The 22417-nt window shown below is 40.1% G+C and overlaps 1 protein-coding gene across 2 annotated transcripts in view; it reads right to left on the bottom strand.

Annotated features, from left to right (window-relative positions):
- KDM5B (lysine demethylase 5B) overlaps window positions 1-22417 on the bottom strand; it is a 68800-nt gene that overhangs the window by 17331 nt on the left and 29052 nt on the right. For both annotated transcript variants that reach the window (XM_031438286.2, XM_064477345.1), the window contains exons 5-19: window positions 21647-21781; window positions 19626-19722; window positions 17970-18079; window positions 16120-16278; window positions 15540-15659; window positions 13810-13968; window positions 10757-10938; window positions 9275-9437; window positions 6940-7059; window positions 5455-5649; window positions 2670-2851; window positions 2259-2383; window positions 1207-1357; window positions 961-1075; window positions 189-544 (exon numbers count right to left, since the gene is read on the bottom strand). In XM_031438286.2, coding sequence (XP_031294146.2) covers window positions 189-544; window positions 961-1075; window positions 1207-1357; window positions 2259-2383; window positions 2670-2851; window positions 5455-5649; window positions 6940-7059; window positions 9275-9437; window positions 10757-10938; window positions 13810-13968; window positions 15540-15659; window positions 16120-16278; window positions 17970-18079; window positions 19626-19722; window positions 21647-21781 — 2369 coding nt within the window. The remainder of the gene's footprint in view (window positions 1-188; window positions 545-960; window positions 1076-1206; window positions 1358-2258; window positions 2384-2669; window positions 2852-5454; window positions 5650-6939; window positions 7060-9274; window positions 9438-10756; window positions 10939-13809; window positions 13969-15539; window positions 15660-16119; window positions 16279-17969; window positions 18080-19625; window positions 19723-21646; window positions 21782-22417) is intronic.

Raw genomic sequence — 22417 nt, forward strand, 5'->3', positions numbered from 1 at the left:
CAACCGTTCACTTCATTGTCAGTAAAGCAAGAAAAAAATTAGTATTCTTTTGCCCAAGTTCCAAAACAGCTACAAATATCTCAGCTATTTTGACATGCACAACTCAGCTTCCACATGTGTCAGAGGCCAATCCCCACGCTCTGTGCCCAGTCATCCCCCAGGGGAGAGGCACAGCTGTGCTTGTTTACCTGGCCTTCAGGAGACTCCTGGCCTTATCATCCCAGTGCTCTGACACCGTAAGCAGTTCCTGAAGCCGTGCCATAGCCTTCTCCACGGCTGAGTATGGGGCCAGACCCACCCCCAGGTCTATGAGACGTCTCATATCATCCAAGGTGAGGGAGCTGGGGTCGAGGCAAGCTCGCTGCACCTCCTCTAGCCAATGGGCCTGCTCCAGCCGGACACGCATCTCCGCCAGCTGTGGGAGCTCAACATCAAACTCAAAGCTGACGTCCAGCAAGTCCTGCAACTCAGCAGCACTGGGCATCTCCTCAGAGAGCAGTTTCTGGCTATGCTGCTGGAAATCTTCTACACGATTCAGGAGATCCTAAAAAAAACACAGCTTGCTGCATCAAAACAGTAATTTCAGTAATTGGCTTCTTGCATACTTAGAATCTTCAGTGCATATTCAATGTGACCCTCTTCCATCTCACTTGATTTTATCAACAATGTAGGTAAACGAGGTATGTAATACATAAGCCAAATGACACTAAAACAAGTGACATTTAACTGAGACCTTGTATTAACTGAGAAGTAGCTGGTGGTGGTCACTTACATGGTAAAAGTGTCCAACCTTTTCTCTCCTTTGCAGGCTTGTTATAATCTCTTTATACACACAGATCACTCAACGTGTTAGTAAAACATTTGCAAATAAATGTACAAATTAACCACCCAAGACGACGATTTCATCATGTCAACTGACTTTATTCACAAAATACAGGATGACCAGAGCACCCCAGTCACCTTCAGCAGTGGCGTCTGACTGAGAACACACGGGAGGGCGTACAGCTGTGACACGAACTGTCGGAGCTCATTCACTGTCAACTGATTGTGGGACTTGCCTCCACCAGATCGGTATCTACAGAGACAAAGACCCAAAGAGGCCACGTAAGCACACACACACCCACCATTCCCAGGCTCCATCGTCATGGAAAAACCAGCTGCAACAGGCCTCCAAAGAGTCCAAACCCCAAGTATGCGAATGCCCACCTCGTCTGCCTTTTGCCATTAAGCAGCTGCTGTGCGACGGAGGCACACTTCTCTGCGTCTTGCGTGACTAATCGGAGGTGACGCAAAAGATCATTGTCCGGGAATTTCTTCATCTCAGATTCTTCAATCAAAGCCTTAAAGCTGACAAGGCCTAGGAAACAGAAAAAGTCATCTTTCTGTGATCATTATATATTAAATCTGTGTATTAGATACAGAGGGGCAGTTCACTTTTATCAGTTCTTATCTGTAGATATTTGCAATGTTTCACCTCTTTAATAGATTTGTTCCTTTGATTGGGGGGGGGGGGGAGGGAGCCTGAGAGTGGAGTGATTTAAAAAGTGCCTAGAGTTGCCCTTAGACATGGGACTGTTTAAGAGACAAAGAATACTCAACTTGTCAAAACAGACCAAATGCAGATCTTGCTGTGGCTGGAACCACTTCTTCCTCCTGTACTGTGCTCTACAGTTGGCAGGGAGCTAGTGGGCTTGGGGACGGTGACACTGCACCCTCCCCTAAACAAGAGAGGGGAGTCACCTATTGAGCTATAGAAAGGAAAGCAAATGAAAGCATTCTGAAAGAGGTGGGAAGGGAAGAAGTGACTTTCTAACTATGGTTAGAACTAAAAAGTAAAAAAGCAGCATTTCATACTCTTAATTAAATGACATGCTGCCTTTGTCATGAGATATAATTCAAAAAACCCACACAAACAAAAGACCAAAACCAAAACAAAAACTCTTCTAAAGTTCCATACAAAATGTGAAATACTTTCGTTTCTGAGACAGAGGTGTAAAGCTGCCTCTGTCTTGTCACAGCGTGATCTCTGGCAGCACTCAAACATCAAGACTTCACGTTGATGTGAGGGCGTCTTCCTCACCCACTCTTGGCTTTACAGCCTCTGCTAACGTTCTAAGCCTGGCTGGACAGATGCGCTAACACCTAGGACAAAGTCAGGTTGTTTCAAGTAATACACTTGCTGATAACTTTAAGTTGGCTGCATTACAATTAGTCCCAAAGTGCCAATCACCAAGTCACACTTTCTATATACCACATACTTTTCTTCTTATTGATCTTTGCCTCCAAAGCTTCATTCACATTCAAGGCCCATTCATTGTAAGATTCTGCTCGAAGCTTCAATGCATTCATCATAGGGTAAAGGTCATCCAGCGTGTATCTGTACCTGGAAACAGAACAGCAAACTTAGCTTTGAGGTATGTGGGTTTGGAGGAAATTAAGATGTTTTGTTCTGGGGAGGAGGGAATCAATTAGGTTTATTTATTTATTTTTAACAGAGGTACCGGGGAGGTACCAGGGATTGAACCCAAGACCTCATGCATGCTAAGCATGCGCTCTACCACTGAGCTATACCCTCCCCTTGAGGAAATCAGATGTTTTATCAATGTTGCTGAGCTTACGTGAAAGGATTTAGTGTTTACCATAGGAAAAAAATCATTCTTCCTACTCACCGCAATTTATATTTATAAGGAGGACAGGAACATAATTCTTTTACATGATGCAGGCAAACAAGCAGGCCAGGTTTACAAGAACAGGAGATGGCAGACATGAAGCACGTGGTTTTGCATTTCACACACTGACGCTCATCATCTGGCAACAGCTCAAAATCCATTCTTTCTGAATCAATTACTCCCTAGAACAAAGTGTACTTCAGAGGTCTCCAAAGGATAACATAATCCACCAGCCCCCAAGACGACACAATAGTTGAGTTTAATTTTAAAAAAGCCTTACCAAAACAGAGAGTGAGTGATTAAAAACGTGTGGACCTGGCAAATGTAGCCAAGTTAATCTACTCACTTGTCTAGGGAGAACCCCTTCTGGACAAGGCAGGTGTTTATGTTTGGCCATTTTGGTCTGAGTATGAAAACAGTTATTAATAGGCCTATAAAAAACTACTGAGATTAGCTGTTTATTCAACTCCAAAATTGGCCCTGTCCATATTCTGGGTATAGAAAAAAAGCAAGGAAAACGCATATACTTTCTACTTGAGAGGAAATACTATGTGGGGCTTCAGAGTAATGTTGTTGGAGAAGTCATAAAAAGAACAAAAATAAATAAAAAGAACAAAAATAAATAAAAAGAAGGTTGGGCAAGTGGAAAAGACTATCCTGCAAGAACTGCTGCGGGTGAGGGATGCTGAGTAGTCTGCAAGCCTCGTACATGGAAAGTTACCTAAAGGGATACTGTTACCTGAAAGGGTGAGACAATCTGTGCAACAGAGACTGAAATTCTAATAAGGCATTTCTTAACTGAAAGGGTGTCAAGAGAAATGAGGTCTTGAACCAGCAGATTCCAACCGAAGTTTGTACCACCTGACATCTGGCCCTTCTAGGATACACCTTTGTTACAGAAAGATCAAACTTGTACCACCTTCTCTCCTCATCTGGAACTGGATCCAAATCTAATCTTGAGAATGCCAGAACCTGATTAAGTCAGTTTATAGACCATCGAGCTCCTTTGTTTTACTCTTTTATTCTGCATATCAACATTTTGACCATTTCACTTCCTGCTAATTATAATGGACCAGCAAACACACAGGCAAGTAAGGAATGCTAATGAATAAATTTTGGCTTTAATCTGGAACTGATTATTAAAAAGGACTTCATGATGGAGATGGCTAAAATTTTGTTTAAAATAAAATTATGGATCAACTCCATGGATTTTAGTTGAGAATGAATCATATATTTAATCCAATTTTAATTTGTAAATTTCTACAGCTGGAAAAAAAAAAACTATGAGTTCTCAAAATTCCAAAACAAAGCTACTATTATTGATGGAAGACTTTGGTAAGACACTCAAATCCTCTGGGCATTGTTTCCCCAATTGTAAAATGTCAGGGGAGGTGAGTACACTGTTGTTGGGCCACAGTGGGCTCAGGAGCCCACATTCTAAAGCAGCACATCAAAAAAAAGTGACTCTATTCGTGGATATGACTGTCCCAAAAGAATCTACAAAAAAAGCTACTAGAACTACTGAGTTTAGCAAGGTTGCAGGATACAAAGTCAGTAACTGAAAATCAATTGTGTTTTTAAATACTAGCAATAAACAAATGGAAACTGAAAAAAATTTAAATTACCATTTATAATAGTACCAAAAATATACGAAATACATCATCATAAATATGTATAAAATAAATATGTATAAAATCTATATGCTGCAATCTACAAAATACTGAATGAAAGAAATCAAGAAGACCTAAATGAATCAGGGGATATACTACGTCCATGGATTGGAATACTCAGTATCATTAAGATATCAATCCTCCCCTAAACTATCCATAGGTTTAAAGCAGTTCCAATCAAAATCCCAACAGGTTTTTTAGTAGAAATCATTAAGCTCAACTGTATATGGGAAAGCAAAGGAATTAAAATAGGCAAAACAATTTTTAAAAGGAACAAAGTTGGAGAACTCACATTACTTCAAGACTTATTAGAAAGTTACAGTAATCAAGATCATATGGTATTAGCAAGAGGATAAATGCACAGACTAACAGACTAGGACAGAGTCCAGAAACAGCTCCACATGTGTGATTAATTTTCAACAAAGGTGCCAGGGCAATTCAATGGAAAAAGGAGAGTCTTTTCAAGAAATGGTGCTAGAACAATTAGCCCTATGCAAAAACAGTCATCTCAACCCACACCTTACCATTAAAAAAAAAAATTACTTGAAAGCATTAAAGACTTAAATGTAAAACCTAAAACTAGAAATTCTAGATGACTACACAAGAGAAAACCTTTGTGATCTTGGTTAGGCAAAGATTTCTTAAGAAAGACACACCAAAAAGATTCATGAAAGAAAAAACTGATAAACTGAACTTCATCAAAATGAGAAACTTCTGCTATTTAAAAGACATTGCTAAGAGAATGAAAAGACAAGCCACCAAATGGAAGAAAATATCTGCAGAACACTTATCTGATAAAGGACCGGTGTCTAGAATAAACAGAAATTTCACAACAATCCAATAAAAGAAGGGTAGGGCAAAACATCTGAACAGACACTTCACCAAAGAGAAACATACACAGGTAGCAAATAAATACATGATAAGAAGATCAATACATCATTAGCCATTATAGAGAAATGGAAATTAAAAGCACAATGAGACATCAATATACATCCATCAGAATGATCTTAAAGGAAATCAGACGAAGAAAAGCCTCCTTAAAATGGTATCAAGGTGTGTAAGAACTTTGCTAAGTAATACCCAATGACACACAGCTGGGGTTCCGAAAACCTTACCAATTTACGGACAGTTTCTCTTAAAGCCTTCTCATCCTCAATCATAATTGCCATGTCCTTCTGAACAGTTGAAGCCACCACGACATCCAGCACGTCCGCCTTGGAAGCCATCTTGCAGATCATCTCGTCGTGGGAGAACACACAGTAGCGGTGCAGCAGGCGGTAGTGCTCCACGCACTGTCGGCCCAAGGGCAGCTGCACCAGAGGATGGGAGGACACATGACATTCACCTCTCCCCTTCCTGCTTCCAGACATTCTGACCTTTATGACCAGCTCACCAAGTAGCACATAGACCAATCTTAAAACTAGACCCTAAAAGACCTCAGACCTTTTAAAATCTTTACATCTCAAAGATCTGGCGTATCAGGTGTCTAAATTAAGAAATGGTTTAACAACCCAATACATTAACAATGTATTAATGTCTACAACAATGTGGAATCTAATTAGAAATACAAATTTACCTATTTCCTCAAACAACTGTATTGAACTGGTGTTGTACCTACTTCAGGGAACAATGATGCTCTAAAAACTATACAACTGAAAATAACTATACAGGAAGTGCTATTAAGAACAGCACTTAGCTCACAGCGAAAAAAAAAATGTGACAATGAATATATGTATGTTCATGTATAACTGAAAAATTGTGCTCTACACTGGAATTTGACACAACATTGTAAAATGACTATAACTCAATAAAAAAAAGTTAAAATAAAAAAGAACCAGCCCAACAAATGACTCTATCACAAATTGTTATTTTTCAAAAATAATTAAGCATAATCGGTCACATTGCTCTCATTTGAATATTATAATTCGTTTTGTAAGGGCAAAAATATTTTTATATTTCTAATAATTAAAAAACAGTATTTAAAATATTTTATCCCATATTTTTGGATTTCTGTTTTTGTAAATACTTTATAATGTGTATAATGTATTGGTACAGTGAAATATCTATATACTTTATAAATAAATAAACACACACTTTAAATTATTATATTTAAAAAAAAGCACTGAAACAAGATTATCATTTTATCATTCATTAGGTTTAACATCACACCCACTTAAAACTACATAGTTCTTTTTTGGTAAATGAATATTATTAATACTAATTAAAAAACTCCACTTTACAACTACCTGAAATCAAATATTATTAAAAATTATTGTGTTGTATCAAAAAGAAAACTGCTGTGTTGTGGATAATTTAAGCAAGTGCTGCATAAAGTATATATAGTCTTAAGACTGAAACTGTTTATCAGTCTGCAATGAGATACAAAATATAAATCAACAGCCTCTTCTCCGTGGGTCCTGGTTCACGATGTGGGGGTCAGTGCCTTCTCTTGTTGTAGAAGGCACACAACTGGCAGACCTGCCATTTGAGCAGCAATTGGTTTAAACAACTAGACACATGACAGTTTATAAAGCATTATATACCATTTCTGCAAGAAAAACAATAAACGTGAAAAGGCTCACTAAGTCATAATTACGTACCCAGTCAACAGTGCAGAAGTTAACGGCCTCAGCAAAATTAAAACCTTGATTGAAACCACTGTGGTAGGCTCTTGGAAACGTAATCACAAACTCCCCAGCACACTGATTAGTTCGGTAAACCTGAGACAGAAATTGGTGATTTTTAGTGAGATTCTCACAAAGGACAATCTGGACATAGACTATCAGATGATTCTCCAGAAAAAAGGGAGCTTTCCGCCAATTCAGTGTGAGCCAGGAAAAAAAAGTATGGCTGAATACCACCCAGAGATACTCCCTTCTGCCACAAGGTGGAGTGGTGCCCCCTACTTCCAGGGTTAATCAGCATCTCGGCAGAAAACACAGCTTATGCTACAGAAATCTGGCTTACACCCAGGATTTCTAAATATAGTTACAACCAAGAATATACTAATATTATTACATCACAACAGGATCACTTACCACCAGTTAAAGAAATTCCAGTCTATTCCAAGGATCTCATTTCATACATAACTCTTCTTGATTTGGACCTCAAACTTACCTCCCACTTTTTTTTTTTTACTCCCCTTTACCCACTCCCCTCACACCCGAAACACATCAATGCTGCTCCATGGACAAAATCCTCAGACTGAACTAATTACTACATAATAGTAATATTAGACATCTTTTCAACATGTATCTCTCCATCAGTGGTTCTCCAAAATGCAGTTCCCAGACCAACAGGAACAATAACAACCTGGAACTCACTGGAAATGCAAATTCTCAAGCACCATCCAGGCCAAAAGGACGTGAAACTCCAGGGTGAGTTTCTGTCATGCCCTTCCAGGTGAGCAGACCACTAGCCACGTGAGCATAGTCCCTCCTATCAGGATGGCCTGCTCCTTCCCCAGCTCTTGGCCACACATGCTCTGTCAGAGCTCCAAGTCCTGGTCCAAATGCCATTATGAGCCCTTTCTGATTCTCTGCAGTTAATGGGTCAGCCTCTAAGTTGACACCACCCTTCCATTATCTGTGTAAGTGTTGTCTTCCCCCTTAAACTTGAGTCCCTGAATGCATGGGCTCACCCATCTACCTCTACAGGTCCAGCATCTAGCCCCACGTGGTTTCCTCAATTACTGAAGAACAGGGCAGAGTCTCATGTAAAGCCAGCTACTCCTAACAAGTCAGAAAGGCTCCTCAGCGTGAGAGGGGACATCAATACGGTGAACACCAAGGAGGTGGTGGTGGTACTTGGTGTTTTGGTTACTGGTCCTTATTTTCTAAACTTTGGTCTGTGAAAAATTTATGATCCCTCAAAGAAAGTCCTCTCCATCTGCCCCTGATTTATTATCCTGTGAACCCAAAAGCATAAAATGCAGGTCACAAGATCAAGAATTTCCTTTAACACTGTGAATGTATCCTCTACATTTGGTTTAGCTAACATGGACTCTTCAACTTCATACATCTCCAACTGGCCTCCCAAAATGTCTTCAGATTATCCTCCAAAAAGAAGTCAGTATGCAAAAATGTCACTTTGTAGAGAAACCTCAGAGGAAAAAGTTCTAGTCTGGGAACCCTGAAATCCAAGCTCAAGACCTTGAAATAAATTTTCTTTTTTAGGGGGTGGAGTATGTATGTATGTATGTATGTATGTATGTATGTATGTATGTTTGTGTATGTATGCAGAGGTACTGGGAATTGAACCCAGGACCTTGTGCATACTAAGCACACACTCTATCACTGAGCTATACCCTCCCCACAAACTTCCTCTTAAAATAAGCTTAATTAGAGATGGGGGAAAGGGTGATGTGACTAAGATCCACCAAACATGTCATGTCAGCTCACCATCCAAAAATCAAGATAAAGTAGATTCAATAAATTATTTCTAAAGTAGGGACAGAATACAAAGGATTCTGACACTTAAGAGTTTAATTAAAACAGAACCTACCCATTTTCACGGTAAACAAATTTATACTAACACTTATTTTTTAAAGTTTTTGTTTTGTTGCACGGAAGGAATGACATTATAAATAAAAACTATAGTTTAGAAATAGTTATTAACAGTGATGACTGCACAACCTGTGACAAACTCACAATAACTGAACCGGACACCAGGGGGGGAAAGAAGAGAAAGCACTGCTCTCACTATTGCGAAGCACGGCTGCTCGGGAATCCAGTCGTTAGCTGCAACAAATCAGCTTTTACGGCATCTGAGGATCCGGTCCCCCGGCTCAATGTAGTATTGTACCAAATGGCACCAAACAGCCATTTCTACGCATAACCACACATCAGCTTCATAAAAGAGTGAGCAACAGAGAAGAAGGGAAGTGGGGAGCTAAGCTAAGCTAAGCCTGGGTGGCAGGATTGACCCAAAACATACTGGCACTTGATGAGTCATCAGGGTATTGGGGTTCATGATCGTGACGAGCTGGTGGAGGAGGTCGGGCTGGGAGATGAAGAGCTCCGGGGCCAGCCTCTTCATCACTGTCTCCAGCTGCTCGGCGGCATACCCTGGGACTCCATACCAGGTCTTCGGCTCACCCCTAAGATAGATGGTAAAAGTACGTCAACCTCAAAAAGCACGTAAGCATGAAACTTCAGTAGCCTCTTCAACTCATACACAAAATCAATCAGCAAATAGTAAAGTAAACAAGATAGCTGACCAGTTCCTGTTTTTCAGACCCTGCTTTGTAAGACAACATTCAAACTGAGTAAGTATCACCAGAAATGTGACCTGAACATATGCAACACATTTTCCCTCTTCAAGTACAAAGTTTACATGAGACTCCCCATCTATCCTCCCTCCCACTATAGTGAACCTTCAGGAAATGCACATGGTTACAATTTCTGAGAATGTAAGGGTTTCCTATAGCAACTGACAAGGGGTGGCAGCTCTCCTCTTCCCTTCCCAGGTCCACTCCCAAAGACGAGATTAAATCAGACTCTGGTAAGGCCATTAGCATCTGTACAGAGCTCTTATTCTTCAAAGTACTTTAAACTGTTAACCAATTAATCTGTGACACATCCCTATGAGGTGTGGTAAACACAACCTTCACTTCACAGCTGGGAGCAACTAACTGCCTAGGGAAGTAGAACCAACGCTCTACACAGACACTACAACGCCAACTCCCTCTTTCCTGTGGTACCTCGTCAGAATCCTTGTGTGGGGACTTAAACGAGTTACAGATCTTCAAATACTTCTGTACTTAGAAAAGCGGGGTGGGGGTGGGGATAGGTGTGTGCGCGCGCGTGTGTGCAGGAAACAGACGTGAAAGAAGAAATGGCTTTGGTTGAAGAGTTTAAAAAATAAAAAGTCCAAATATGTCTCCCTCCCTCCCCCGCCACACACATACGGGCGAGGCCCACTCTACTACGCACAGTGATGCCAGCATCAGTCACAATGTTAGGAGCCGCGGGCCCAAGGACCAGGAGGAACTGCAGGGCCCACGCTCCATCCTCACCCAAAGGGCTATCGGAGCTGCCACTGCCATCAAACAGGAACGGGGTTTCCACAGTGGAAGCAACGCTCTTAATATTCCTGTGATTAAATAAAGACTCGACACCTGGAGAAAAGCTGTCTTCTCCCCAGCAGCATGCATGTTACACTTGAAAAATTGTGAGCAACTTTAGGGTTTCATGGGTTTCCTAAGGATTTTTAAGAATCTTTGTCTTAACTTGTTAGGAGGCTTATTCTAACAGTAGTAAAAAGAGAAAACAACAACAACAACAACAAAAAAAAACCTAAGAAAAAAAATAGCTCCTTACTCTTCACACACAGTTAAGAGTTAAGACACATCTGAGATGGAAAGGTAAGTTTTCCGACCCAGCTTGCAGTGTTTGCAGGTTGTGTGGAAGTTCTCACCAGTGCAGGTAGTTGATGGAATAGCTCCAGTGGTCTTCAATGTGCCAGCAGAAGGAAGAAAAGCACATTCCTACGTACAGCCAAGGGAGTTTCATGCCGCATATGTCAGCAGTAATGTGAGCAAGGACAGACTGCTCCATCACTGGCATGTTGTTCAAATTCCAGCCACTATCAAGATATTCCTGAAAATACAGAGATAAAGTATAAACGTTTATTAGCTCTATTATGCTAACATTTTGGAATTCAGATTGTTTCAAAAAGCTGACTGAAAACAGTCTCCTTCAAAATTTAAAAAAAAAAAAAAAATGGGGAGGGAGGAGAAGCCACTACACGTACTTCTTGGATGTCCACAAATTACTTCTGTCCAGCTTTGAGCTTTATATAAATGGACTCAGGCATTGTCTGCCTCTTTGGTGGGGGGCTGGGGGGGGGTGCTACAGAAGAGTACACACAGCATGACTCCATTTCTCAAGTTCAAAAATAGGCAAACTGAACAATGAAATATCAGAAAGGGACAGTTAAAAAAAAATCCCTTCTAAAATCACACCCCCAAAAAATAAAACTTAGGAATAAACCTGACCAAACAGGTGAAAGACTTATATGCTGAGAACTATACAACAGTGATAAAGGAAACATCAGAGAAATGGAAAGCTATCCCATGATCCTGGACTGAAAGAATTTAATATTGTTAAAGTGGACTTTTACTTCCATTTCCATACTTCCTAAAGCAATCTACAGATTTAATGCAATCCTCATCAAATTACGCATGACATTTTTCAAAGACCTGGAACAAATAATACTAAAATCTACATGGAATCACAAAAGACCCAGAATTGCCAAAGCAATCCTGAGGAAAAAGAATAAAGCTTGAGTCATAACCCTCCCAGATTTCAGACAATACTACAGAGCTACAGTACTCAAAACAGCATGGTATTGGTACAAAAACAGACATATGGATCAATGGAACAGAATAGAGAGCCCAGAAATAAACCTACACACCTACAGTCAATTAATCTTTGTCAAAGGAGGCAAGAATATACAATGCCAAAAAAACCACAAAACCCTACAGTCTCTTTGGCAAGCGGTACTGGGAAAGCTGTACAGCTGCATGTAAATCAGTGAAGCTGAAACACTCCTTCACACCACACACAGACGCAACATGGTTTAAAGACTTTAATATAAAACTCTTACAAGAAAAACATTCTCTGACATAAATCACAGCAATGATTCTTAGGTCTCCCAAGACAAAAGAAATAAAAGCAAAAATAAACAAATGGAACCTAATCAAACTTGTAAGCTTTTCACAGCAAAGGAAATGATAAACAAAACAAGACAGCCTATGGACTGGGAGAAAATAGTTGTAAACAATATGAGTGACAAGGGCTTAATTTCCAAAATATACAGACAGCTTATATAGCTAAATAACAAAAACAGCAACAACAACAACAAAAAAACCCAATCAAAAAATGGGCAGAAGATCTAAATAACCATTTCTCCAATGAAGACATAAGAATGGCCAATAAGCACATGAAAAGATGCGCAATATCGCTACGTATCAGAGAAATGCAAACCAAAAACTATGATGAGGTTATCACCTCACGCCAGTCAGAATGGCCATCATTAAAAAGTCCATAAACAATAAATGCTGGAGAAGGTGTGAAGAAAAGAGAACCTTCCTACTCTATGGGTGGGAACATAAATTTGTGCAGCCTCTATGGAAAACAGTCTAGAGATTCCTTAAAAAAAAAAACCTAAAAAAGAGTTGCCATATGATCCAGCAATCCCACTCCTGGGCATATATCTGGAGAAAACAATTTGGAAAGACACAAGAACCACAGTGTTCACAGCAGCACTATATACAACATAGCCAAGACATGGAAGCAGCCTAAATGTCCATCAACAGATGACTGGATAAAGAAGCTGTGGTACATATGTATGATGGAGTACTACTCAGCCATAAAGAAGAATGAAATAATGCCATTTACAGCGACATGGATGGACCTAGAGATTGTCATACTAAGCTAAGTCAGACAGAGAAAGACAAGTATCACATGATATCACCTATACATGGAATCTAAAAAATGTTACAAATGAACCTACTTACAAAACAGAAACAGACTCAGAGACACAGAAAACAAACTCATGGTTAGGAGTGGGGGAGGAATAAATTAGGAGTTTGGGATTAGCAGATATAAGCCTTCATGGAAAATAATACGAAAAAGAATATACAGATATATATGTATAATGAATCACTATGTTGTACACCAGATACTAATACAACATTGTATATCAATTGTATTTCAATTAAAAAAAAAGAATTAAAAAAATAGGCTAACAGGGCAATGGAGTTCCAAGTCAGGACAGCTGGTCATCCTGAGACAGGGGGACAGCGGCTGCCCTGAGACAGGAATGAAGGAGACAGGACAAAAGGGGGGCCCTTCTGGGGTCCTGGTCACACCCTCATCCTATTTCTTGTTCTAGGACTGGTTACATGGTTGTTTTCATTTTGTGGAAATTCATCAAGCTGCATACATATGATTGTGTACTGACTATGTACTCCTCTGTGTGTATGCTAGATTTCAAAAAAGTTTACCCCAAAAAATCCCACTTCCTACCAGGATAGGAATAGAAACCTCCCTGGGAGTTTGCTAGTATGAAAAATAACAGACTCATAAACACTGAAGTTCAAAGATAAATACGTATGGCCCCAATCTCTAAGACTTTCTTCAGAAGGAGAAACCAAAATTACAGAATCTGAAGGCAAAGGGACGTTAAGTAATTCTCCCATGTCATATAGCTGGGACTAGAATTCTTCTGTGGGTTCTTTCTACTTTTCTTGAAATCATCAAAAATCTCGTAATTAAGGATTTGCTGAAAGTCATAAATTTACTTCAAGTCAACCAAACAGAATTTCACTTAATAGTCAAGTCCCAAGCTGCATGTATTTTTTTGTAGTAAGGCTGCTATTAATGCAGTATTTATGCCCTCTGGGTCAACAGTAGGCTGAACCATCAGCTTTAAAAGCCTCTCTCCCTCTAAGTGTAAGTGCCTACCTCTTCCTCAGGTGAAAGCTTGACTTTCCCATCTCGGACGGGGAAGCCACTGCCGAACTCCTTTGAAGCGATATCAGCTCCATATTCCACTGTGACATCCTCCTCAATGGTGCTCACCAGTCGCCAAAATTCTTTCTCAACCAGTTCTGTGGGAACCATCTGGAAACAAAACAATGAGGAAGAGAAAAAAATGAATTTTCTCAGACACAAGCTGCTAAGTGACAGGAATCACAGGATAGAAGCCTGAGGAAAACTGTGTCCACGATGTCCCACAATTGGCCCCCAGTGGCTCAGACATGAACGTTACCTTCTAAAAGGAATTCTACAAAAGATTAAGAACTGACGAAGAATTCACGTTCCTCTGTCAACAACCTGGCCACTACTGTAAACTCAAAGAAAGTGAAATGCTGGGATTTAAGAACTGCAGTGGGGGAGGATATAGCTTAAGTGGTACAGAGCACATGCCTAGCATGCACGAGGCCCTGGGTTCAATCCCCAGTACCTCCATTAAAAAAAAAATAATTAAGAAACAAAACAAAACTGCAGATGTTTTTCTGTTTGGAGAAATCTAATACACAACTTGTTGACTGCTGCATAGTAACAATAGCTAGCTGTGCCTGAATGATGCTTTATCCTCTGAGGTGCACTCGAACACATCACCTGAGTCCATCCTTTCACTCTCTGCACCAGACCTGGCTGAGGGTGCTGTGGGGCAGGCACCCATGATGGAAAGCTGGGGTACAGTGACTCTGCAGGTGCAGCTCTAGAGTAAAGATACCAGGCTGAGTGCTGGGGACCTGGTATTAACCTGATGTGAGGCCAGAGGCCTGTCCCTCCAAGTCCTCATCCTTTAAGTAAAATAAAAAAACCAACCACAGACAGAAGAGGCACCAGGACTGGTTAAGTGAACATATGGGGAAATAAGATGTTAACACATGAGGGGTCAAAAGAACTGAAAATTCAAATGGAATGTAACTTGAATTTATAAGACTGCTAAATAATAACTTAATAGTTAATGTTAGCGATGTTAGGGGAAAGCAGGTTCACTCATACACTGCTGGACTCCCATAAATGATACAGCTATCAGATGAGGAAAAAAAATGGATGAATACTCTCATCTGACCTCAGTAGTCATCCCAAGAAAATAATACAATTAAAGAGATGCCGACAACATTTCCTGTAGCACTTTGTTAGTAGTGAGAAAAAACACAGCTTAAGTATCCAGAACTATGGAAGGAAGTATTTAATTTTGGTATACTCAATTGATGGACTATTAAATACTGAATAAAGCATGCTTATGCTTCTAAGTGAAAAAAAAATTTTAAATGGACTCATCCTGAAGTTTACAGGGCTAATTTTTGATAACATAACAATACATAAATGTGACCCCAATGCACAGCACATTAATTGGCACGTAGGAGTCATTCAATAAATTTCGTGACATATTCATTACATTTGTTGAGCTGAAAGGATTGCTGGTGATTTCCTTTACTGGTATTCTGTTACTGTTGCTGTATGATTTGTGTCAGAAAGCCTTTCTTTAGAGAAGTAAACAAAAAATTGGAATTCATTTTAAAGTATTGTGGAATTTTAATACTATGAAACAAATTAAATGTTTCATTGTGCATGATAATGACTACCGGAGATAGGCACCAACTCAAATATCTTCAGATATACCTTTCCCTCAAAGTTACTAAAATCCTAAATCAAAGCTGTATGTGTGTACATACATGGACTGGCATGTTGAAGTAATCAGATTTGAACGCATCTGCCATTTCCCCAAATGTACGGAGGGTATAGTCCCTGGCTGCCTGCTCAAAGCCGAATGCCTCTTGTGGCTTACTGCACTCCTGTCAAAAAACAAAGAAAGAAAGAAAAAAATATTTACATCTATATACACACACACTTATTTACATTTCATATACATATATATGAAAAAAGCAGATTACTAAAATTACTAATGCACTGTGTTTCCATTTGTCTGCACCAATATATATCAAAATATTACGGGCAGTTATCTATGGATTGTGAAATTGTATCTCTACAAATTGTTCAGTTATTACTTTGCAAAGAGCATGCAATGTTTTTTTAAATGAAATTTTAAAAATTGTAGTTATTAAAAATGCTTTTTGCCTCTTAGCTCACCACACAGCCGTGCAGCTCACTTCCAAGACTGCTTCCTATTCAGGCCCAGTCCGGTCTTTGTCAAGAGCCTCATTATCATCAATTACTAAATCTATATAACCCAAAGGCAGAGAAAAAAATACTCTGAAGGAAATTTCCTAATGCACCTCTGCTATTACTTCTTACCTGAGCCAGACATTTAGGACACCTCCAGTCTCCCTTGGGAACATCGTGGAGAGGCGGGACCAGGCAGAAGGTGTGGTAACTGTCATCGCACCCATCACACAAGAGGAGCCGGTCCTCATCGCTGCCACTGCCACACAAGAGGCAGACGTACAGGTCCACCTGGAGCACGAAAACCAGCACAGACCAAAAGGACATCAGCTACGGTCTGATTTTGTGAAATTCTAAAAAGGAAATGGATCTGAGACATAATCTACTGTCTCCAACCTGCTTCAAATGCAAATACATTATCCTCTATAAGGGACATTTTAAATACAAATGCTTCACTGTCTAAGAGATTTCGTAAGAGAGCTATCTCATGTATTCCCAACTCTAAAGAGTAATCTTCAAGAGTAGAGAGGATTTCTCAATTGCGTGTTTTAATTAAAGTGTGTTACTTCAATATCCCACTTTAGTGGCTTTTAGAAAATACTCTTCTAGAAGAATATCATGTTAGGCAATAAATTATCTGCCTACCCAAAAAACAGAACTTATAAAGGAGAAATTCAACTTTGCTATGTTAAAAAGGAAAGGAAACTGTTTAAGTTAACTAACCACACTGAATTACCACTTTAGGGGGAGGGAAATAGCTCAGTGGTACAGCACATGCTTAGCATGCAAGAGGTCTTGGATTCAATCTCCAGTACTCCACTAATTTAAAATAAAAACTACCACTTTACATTCTAAATAAAGAGTCATAGTTAAGATCCCCAAATACAGTGATAAAAAATACTGTCATTATCTGTCATGGGTTGAACTATATTTCCCTCAAATTCATATGTTGAAGTCCTAACCCCCAGTACCATGGAATGTGACTATATTTGGAGACAGGGTCTTAAGAAAGAGATAGCTAAGGTAAAAAGAAGTCATATGGGTGGGCCCAATATGACTGGTGTTCTTACAAGAGGAGACCAGGACATACACACACACAGGAAAACCATATGGAGACCCCAGAAGATGACAACCATCTATAAGCCAAGGACAGAGGCCTCAGGGAAAAGCAACACCTTGATCTTATTTGTTGCATCTCATTGCAACATTTTGACCTCAAACTTGTATCTTTCAGAACTGTGGAAAAATTAATTTCTGTTGTTTGAGCCACTCAGTCTGTGGCACCTCATCCTGGCACCCTGAGCAGACTAACCCATTATCCAGTGACAGAAAGGACGAATGCAACTGAATAGGGAATCCCACTTTTTCAGCCTTTTTCTTGCAGCAAATGAAAACCTGGGCCCTGCTAGTTTTCTGGCTGCTTTGTTTGTCTGTGTGTTTTTTTTTGCGGGGGTCGGGGGGGCAGGCAGAGATATTTAGGAAGAGAACATTTAAATTCCAAGTTCAAAAGCACTGTTGTCAAACCACTGCCAGGTGCTCAGAAGGGGGACTGAGAAAGAGAACCCCACTTTAAGTTTCCATCTGCATTAACAGTCCCTCCCAGGCCTCCAACTCTGCTAAATCCTCACCTCCTATCCCCCACTCCTTTCCTTTTCCTTCCTGGCTGGAAAGTTGGAAAACATCAACTTGATTTCCAATCTACTTTCAGCTCACTTGGAAGTGAGCTAGTGTTGTATGAACAATTCTACCCGGGATCAAGTTCACCAGTATTTGGTGCTGAACTGAATGTCCTCCAGAAAAATGGCTGTCAACGCCCCCAGTTGTTACTGCCATCTTCATGATGCATCATGTGTTTCCCAGTATGTATCAGTACTACAAACAAACCACCCTGAAAGGTCTTTCCAGGGTCTCTCAATCAGCAGCCCTAAGTAAGGCACAAAGTATCAACTGGGCAGTAAAAGTGTTTAAGGAAGTCAGCTCACAGCATTGGTGGTTTTCTTAGCTCGACTCTTGGGTTTTTCCTTCTCACTTTCTATAACATACTCTTTCTTCTCAATGGGTTCTTGCTTGACGCTGCTTTTCATGTCTTTCTCTGTAAGAGGCAGTCCAGATTAGTGTCTTCTCTACTATGCTTTCTTCAGCTTCACCCCCCCACCTCCCTCCCAACACACACTGGACACAATTTCCTGCTGTTTCTCATTGCAGCAGCAGCAGCACCCAGCACTACTACCTTCAAGGGCTCAGTGCTGACTACTTTGTGAAAAAGTGCAAACTATCACAGCATTCAAATCTGAAGATGCGAGCAGTTCTGGAGATGTTGCTCAGATCTGTATGCTTTTAAAATAGGAGCTGAAGATACGGTCTTAAGACCTAACTATTAAACAATAAGGTCCTACTGTATAGCACAGGGAACTATATTCGATACCTTGTAATGGCCTATAATGAATATACATAAGTGAATCACTACGCTGTACACCAGAAATCAATACAACATTGTAAATCGACTACACTTCAATTTAAAAAAAAAAAAAAAAAAGGACAGGGTTGAAGGTACAGCTCGGTAGCAGAGCACGTGCTTAGCATGCATGAGGTCCTGGGTTCAATTCCCAGTACTTCCATTAAAAAAAAAGTAAGTAAATAAATAAATAAGCCTAATTACCTCCCCTCTTCAAAACATAAATAAAAATTTAAAAAATAAAGTGAATAAATCTTTAGGAAAAAAAAAAAAAAAAGAATACAACCTATATTGATGAGAACAAATCCTTCCTGGCCCTGACCATGAGACTGACAGTTCTCCAACAGCGCCTCCTCCACAGTATGGGCCGTGCGCCTCCATGATCTAAGATTACCAACCTCTCTAACTTCCTGGTTCCAAAGGCTGAGAATCTGGGCTACAACACTAGCTATCAACTGACAAGCTATCCTGTGGTAGGTAGGTACTGTGCTAAATGCTTTCCATCAATTATTTTTTAATCCTCTGCAACAAATCTGCTGCAAAGACAAGAAAATTGACATTAAAAGAAGTCAAGAAATACCTCTAAGGTCACACAACTAGTTAGTGGTTGAGCCAGGGTTCAGATCTGCATTTTTAAAAATCCATCTATCTACTTTCCACTATATTGTACTGCCTTTCCACTAACTCACCAATCACTAAGAAAAGCCAATTTTAGTAACTTCTTCATTACTATGTGCCTGCTTATACAGAATTTCTCTCAAGAGTGTGCCAAACCTACCTCTCAGTGACTGACATCAAGCAGTGTCCAGACAAGTATCTTGTCAACTAAAACTCAGATGTGGAAAGCATGTCTGCCCGCCAAGCCTGAAACAAACCTATCCGATTGTACAAAGGCACCTCACAAATCACTTCTTTACAATTAATGCTATGGAACAAAATTTCTAAATAGTAACTGAGAAATTCAATCGTATATCCAAAATGCATATATTCATCTGTTTATCTCTCCTACCAGTCACTTACTTATGAGAACAGGATATTAATATATTAAGATTTTATTTCTCAAGGCCCAATCCAGTAACTAGTATGTAAGAGTTGCTCCAATGTTTTCTTAATTACCAGATACATGACTGTTTTTATTCATTTACTCTTTACTGCCTTCCTATTCGTAGATGAACTTTCTTACCATTTTCACACTTTGGAGCCGGACACCCCATTCGACGTCTCAGGTTATGAGTTCTGGCTTCTGTTGTCTCTTCTGGTTCTATTTTAATATTCATGGCCTTAAAAAAATTGTCATATACATGATTATTTCCTTTAAAAAGAAAGAAATCTTCCAAAATCCAACTGGAACCTCAGGGTGACTATAATCTTACAAAAAATCTCTGATCAATAGGACATTGAAAAAACATACTTCCCTTTCCCCTTAGAGGAGGGATCCCACCCTTAATATTACTACTTAAGGAAGGGACGAGGAATCTTAGCAGTTACAAGTATTTTCCACTTCAACAGGTCAAAAAATAGGGAACCGTCAAAGGACAAGGAATGACTCAGGGGAAGTGTCACCACCTGGATTAGGAACAGCCCTTACTTCCTCCCAGCAGCAGCTCCTCAGTTTCTCATCAACTCACCCCTTACACTTTATTCAGGCATCATCGAACCAAATCCTAAACAGTTCTAGAAATATTATAATTTAATCAGCCTGTAAGAGTTTGCTGGCTTATTCCAAAGTTTGACAGTATTCAAAGGAAACTCTGCTTAATTATCTTAGCAAACTGTTACTGCAAACTACTCTTCTGACATTGCTGGGTTAAGGCTCCCTTCCCGCTGAGGGTGCACGACCAGTCTCACGTCCCGCTCTCCACTGAAGTGCTGACACTGACTGGCAAAGCAAAGCCCTGTCTGCTCTGTGACCTGGAGGTGAAGCTATGGAACAGCACTCATCCCTCTGCCCAAGCTCATCCTCACACATTCAGGACACCCACTGCTGGCACAGCTTCTTCCAGGCCAACACTGTCACCATGATGTGCCATCAAGGCAGACCGAGGTATCCACAGCACTACACATGTCTTACACTTTAAATTTAAAGTTCAAGATGTGCTCAAATAAGAACTGATTTTTAAAACTACGAAACGAACATATATATGTATGTGCATGACTGGGATATCATTGTGCTGTACACTAGAAATTGACACACTGTAACTGATGGTACTTTCAATTTTAAAAAAAAAGAACTGATTTTTAGACGAATAAACTTTAAGCCTGCTTGTGGGCTTTAAATAATCATATTTTCCTATTCTGAGGCAGTCTCAATTCAGAAAAATGGAGTCACTAAATTTTTCACATCTCCAACTTACCTAAGTGAAAAACAATTCCCTTGTTAACCCATTTCCCCAGAAACCAAAACCGCCGATTTTTTTCATCCTCACCAATAATTACTAAATAACCAAAGATTGTTTAGATGCCAAACTAATGCCACAAGGCTTCCCAGCTCTAAATGGTTCCTAATACATTAATCACCGACTGACTGCTATCAAGCCAGGCAGGAACCCCAAACCTTCACACCTCTGTGTGGGAACAAAGTAACTGGGAAAATACTCTCCTCCCTTAGCAGGAGAAACCTCTTAGTGCAGAAAGATCTTAAAGCAAGTTGTCTTTCTTACTAGTCTCTCACTCCTCCTATCTCACACATTTTCTGTATATTAAATCCCCTGCCCCCTTGCTGCCTAATTATTTTCTGTCTTAACATAAATGTTTGCCATAGATGCCACACTCCTCTTCAGGAAGTCTAAGAAAAACAGCTTCACTAGCTTGTTTCTAACCTCTCTGTTAAAAAAATATATATATATATTTCTTTTCAGCAAAAATCTCCCAACATCACACCTCCCAGCCATACTCCCCAGTGAACACTGCCCAGCTTCGTGAGGCCAACCAAATACTATCCCAATGAACATCTAGTCTTCCGAAGGCCTGACCATTAAATCAGCAGCTGACTGTCCAGGAAGCATAAACCTGGCAAAGTTTGATTCCTCGCCCCTCTGACAGTACAGTCCCCCCAAGTGTAAAAGCCAGAATACACACAGCACCCCTCTGTGGGGTTACTAAAGTTCATGCTATAAAGAGCACGTGCATGAGAGAAATCCAGTGTCAGACAGACATTAGCTCTGGGGCTCGAGAACTCTCTGATCCACCTCCCGAGGCTCTCACCTCCGCTCTCATGCGTTTTGCTCGTCGGGCTGGGGGACACATTTCCGAGGGCTGCACAGACTGCCTCTGGGGAATATCATGGGGTTTGTACTCCTTGTCCTTGGTGTCTGTGGTCAGATTTGGCTTCTGCAGACACTGGAAATAAAACACAATTGTACTGATGAATTTCCCTCCTTTCTGACCTTAAGAGAACTGTACCAGATTTTTTCGGAGTGTATTTTATAATTATTTATGGAAATACTTAAAAGGCCTGCAATCTTTAAAATCTAAATAAACACAAAGAAAGTCCATAGCTACCAATCACTCACACACACACACACACACACACACACACACAGGTGCAATGGCTTGAATTTTTCTCAGCAGGTGAACAGTGCTGCTTTGACTCATTTAACTGTCAATGTCACCAGGTCACAACAGACCACAGCAGGCTTGGGCACTCCCTAGGAGCCAGCTGCAATTATCCCTGCTTGTAAATGTCAATTAGTTGAAGGCCCAAATTGTTAGAAAGGCCCCCTTATATGTTCCCAAAACAGCTTTCCATAATCCTGTAGGTTTGAGCATAACAAGCAACCATCTGTTATTAAAAAGGTATCATTTGAATTGAGAAAAACAGGTCATTTAACTATTCTCTCTAATTAGGGCTTTCCTTCACTTTAATATATTCCTAAAAAGTCTAACTCACAAAGCACAGGTTAATGGGCCCACAGCAGTAACTTGGCAGTTCTGATCATACAAGAGTCTCTTTTTTTCTTTGATTTCTCTTTAGTT

Source organism: Camelus dromedarius, chromosome 21, assembly GCF_036321535.1.
Source record: "Camelus dromedarius isolate mCamDro1 chromosome 21, mCamDro1.pat, whole genome shotgun sequence".
In the NCBI taxonomy this organism is placed as follows: domain Eukaryota; kingdom Metazoa; phylum Chordata; class Mammalia; order Artiodactyla; family Camelidae; genus Camelus; species Camelus dromedarius.